The following is a 3,686-nucleotide window of genomic DNA, read 5'->3' as shown; positions in this document are numbered from 1 at the left end:
TTACCTCAGACAAACTATAAGTGGGAAGCATGTTGATTGCATTTTATTATTTCTAACAAACATTGCACTCCTTGTAAATAAAATAGGTTTGTCATGTTTTATGAGATTCCCCTCTCAGGACAGTTATTTTTCCCTCTCCGTTTCCATGATTTTGTTAAATCTAATTTTTTTTTTGCCCTACGCTATTTCATTCTATTTATCTAAGGAAATGTACTGTCTTGGAAATAAAGCAAGACTTTGATAAACCATAGCACAGAAGAGGGGATAAGTATGGAATTATGGAGAGTAAGAAAATTGCATAGACATTTTTTCTATTAAGAAAGAGTATATAGGTTTTTATAGATCTCGTAGGCTTTTATTAATATTATCCCTTCCAGCTTTTAAGTGCATTTTGTCCCAGAAAAGAGAATATTTACAGTTAATGTCTGATGCGATGGCTATCAGTAGTCTAATCAGAATTTAGGATTTAAAAATATCAGAAATTTATGTACCGGCAGTCATCATCTTCACGAATATCGTTCCCTGTTAATCCCAAAGTACAGCCAACGAACAAATCATTTGTCGTTTGAAGAAAAATGGTGTAGTTTTCAAAATCCATGGAATACAGCTCTTCATAAATTGACCTTGTGGGAAGCTTAAAAAAAGAAAGAAAAGTAGGAATTAGGACAAGAGAAAATTAAAAATGCTTTAGATAAATACCTTTAATAGTTTGTCGGTCTGTTTTTTAAAAAAAAATGCATTTGTAACACTCATTTGAAATATCAAATGAAAAAATTTCCTTAAATTAGGAAATTTTTTTTTGTAAAGTGAACAATACTTAAATAACAGAAACGTCAAAGCTGATGTCACTACTCTTATTAGTCCACTGAATTTATTTATTTTTATATTTTTTCTGGTGGTGCTGCACACGAATCCACTTCTTGAGATTGAAATATTTTTTTTGTGAAACACATTTTCCTCTAAGGAAAACCTGGAAAAATCTAGTTTTTTCGTTATACAGTTTTTTTGGTCTTTAATATATAAGCTTCTGCTAACAGTTTTGAAAGTTAGAGGAAATTTCCTGCCACTACTATACCTACAATGCATCCGTAGGGCCAATCAACGTAGAAAGAATAGAATATTGTTGCAATCACTGGTTACCCATTGGTCATAATGTTTTGCCAAAGATTGGTTTTCAATTCCTGTCTGATATATGTTTCTCAAGACGTCATAAAATTCTTTTCCTTCTTCAGTATTCATATTCATATTAAAGTCGCCACCAAAACAGTAATTATGAATAAGTTAATCGACAAAAAGACAAAAGATTCTTAAAAATATTATATAAAAACATTAAAAATGCTCGCTGGTAAAAAAAAAGAAGTTCCAAAATGCTCGTCTGTTTTTTTTATTAATGATTATGTTATTGCCTTTTAAATTGCCACGAGCTCTGCATCATAAATGCTAGAGTTATTGGTGAGTCTGATGGAGGCCACCTCAATAGTCTCACCATCCAGTTTCACAATCATGCCAGAGCTGGTAGTTGCATAAGCTTTAGTTATGAGTATTAGCGAAGACCTTAGGATGGAATTTAATTTATCATTGATCCTATTAGTATTACGATACCAGACATTGGCGGCATATAAAATAATGCGTTCTGTGGACCGCAGGTAGATGGTTTTTAAGTATTTTTGGCTGAAGTCCCCAGGTCGCCCTGGCCACCCTTTTAATAAGATTATTAAAGTTTCCTACTCTCTCCTTGACCTGGTTAAGATGAGGTTTCCAGGTCAAGCCTTGGTCAAGTAAAATACCCAGGTATTTAAGAGTTTGGACCTGTTTAATTGAATATGTATGATTATTGCTCATTTTAATATTCGGTGGTCTTCCGATTTTCTTTCTACTCTTGGGAAATGTGATGCAATACGTCTTATTGTCACCAAATTTGAGTTTATAAGCATTAGCCCATTCCGAGAGTTCGGTAAGACAGCGGGTGGCTAGTTGGTCAAATCGATATAAAATTGGGTGTCTCAACAACATAACAAGATCATCCGCGAAAGCTATTAAGCGGCAATCATTAAAATCAACATCGATGAAATCATTAAAATTAATATGGTTAAAATGATGGAAAACAGTGTTGATATAAATAAGCCACAACACCGGCAGAGATTATTTATGTATGTAGTCTAAAATCATCGCATTGCTTTAAGTGTAAGGCACTTAAACTGTGGCTTTTTTATTTTCCTTGGTGACAAAGCTTCGAAAAACAGTGTCGCTAAATCACGGGCGGAAGAAAGTTTTCAAGTCAAATCCTGACCTCGATTTCTATTTTAAAATTTAAAGAAAGATGAGTTTTGAAAAACCTAGAGCAAACCATTTGTTTTTTAAGTGCCGAATAAAAAGTTTTCAAAATAAATATAATCACTTAACAAATTATTGCAGGATTAATTTTCCACTGCCTAGCTGCAATAACATATTTGCATTTAGATATTTTGAAAACTATTTTCCTCATCATTTAAAACGAAAAGGTTTAAATTACTTTACGCGAACTCGTTTTTTACAATGCTTTAAATACTATTTAACTTCCGTAGGTTTAAGACAATTTACTTCTAAGGTTTTTATTTTTTTCCCTTTTTCCGTCTAGGCAGACATGTTTATATAACTGCTTAAATATTTATTTGAATGTTATAGTAGTCACTCAGTCCTAAAAATAAAATTAGATAAAGAAATAAACTCATTTTTGCAAACTAATGATTTTTTGTAGCGTACTTGCATCCAGTTTCATCAAACCTTGCATCTATCCTATATATAAATATTTCAGATTACGTGATGCTCAAACCAAACTGTTCACTAAATCTGTGTTGTTCTCAGATAATATAATGGTAGACAAGCAGCACGTGAGAGAGATTAAATGAAAAGGAAAACGCCTGTGATATTCCTTTATAATTTCCAGACATAATTTATTTAAATTATAAACTTAATAAAGGGAAACTTATTTCGGTTCTCTTATACTTTGAATTTAAAAACAGTATATCTGCGACAAACATAGTATATACATGTTATATTTTTACTTTAATAAAAACCATTTAAATTTTAATATAAAGTGTTCCAGAAGTCTCTTAAAATTTTAAAGGAAGTATATTCTTAGTATCTTTTAATATTTCAAGTGTCCCAGTTTTTTTTTAGAAAACTTTTTTATTTCCAAATAAAATAAAACAAAAGTTATGTATATCAATTTTTAGATAAAATCATCTTTAACAAAAAGTTTTACGGAAAGTGGATTTCAAGTTTTTATTGAAATAAAGCCAAATTGGAATAAAATTAAAAGAAATGTCATTTATGCTTGCTAAATATACCGTGTATGCCAGCACAATTAATTAATTTTTTGATATGGAATTTTTTGGAACTTACTTCCTGAGAATTAGGGTCATATATTTCACCCCTGGAACAATATCTTTTATGAAAGCATTCACATAAATTCCGGTATTCCTTAAATTGAGATGGGCGTAGACATCTTTCATGAAATCTCGGATCTGAACAAATGGCGCGTGATTTAAATCTGAAAACCAAACAGTTATAATTTATTAGTCTCATTAAAAATGTATTTATTTATTGAATTCATGAAAGTGTGAAATTATGGAAATAACACCTGTTCCTCTAAGCAATCATCGTGACTGTAAGAAAATAATCAAATATTATCTCCGAAAAATGGA

At 30.9% G+C, this 3,686-nt stretch overlaps 2 protein-coding genes across 2 annotated transcripts in view; both read right to left on the bottom strand.

The window, feature by feature from the left end:
• The window catches only part of LOC107438536 (uncharacterized), a 12,610-nt gene extending 9,079 nt beyond the window's left edge, over nucleotides 1-3,531 (bottom strand). Inside the window, exons 1-2 of the mRNA XM_043048212.2 lie at nucleotides 3,385-3,531; nucleotides 492-634 (exon numbers count right to left, since the gene is read on the bottom strand). Coding sequence (XP_042904146.2) covers nucleotides 492-598 — 107 coding nt within the window. The 5' untranslated portion in view covers nucleotides 599-634; nucleotides 3,385-3,531. The remainder of the gene's footprint in view (nucleotides 1-491; nucleotides 635-3,384) is intronic.
• Nucleotides 1-3,686, bottom strand: part of LOC122270540 (FMRFamide-activated amiloride-sensitive sodium channel-like) — a 119,001-nt gene that overhangs the window by 71,507 nt on the left and 43,808 nt on the right. The window lies entirely within an intron of this gene.

Source organism: Parasteatoda tepidariorum, chromosome 8, assembly GCF_043381705.1.
Source record: "Parasteatoda tepidariorum isolate YZ-2023 chromosome 8, CAS_Ptep_4.0, whole genome shotgun sequence".
Lineage (NCBI taxonomy): Eukaryota > Metazoa > Arthropoda > Arachnida > Araneae > Theridiidae > Parasteatoda > Parasteatoda tepidariorum.
This window is presented reverse-complemented; position numbering and strand designations above follow the sequence as displayed.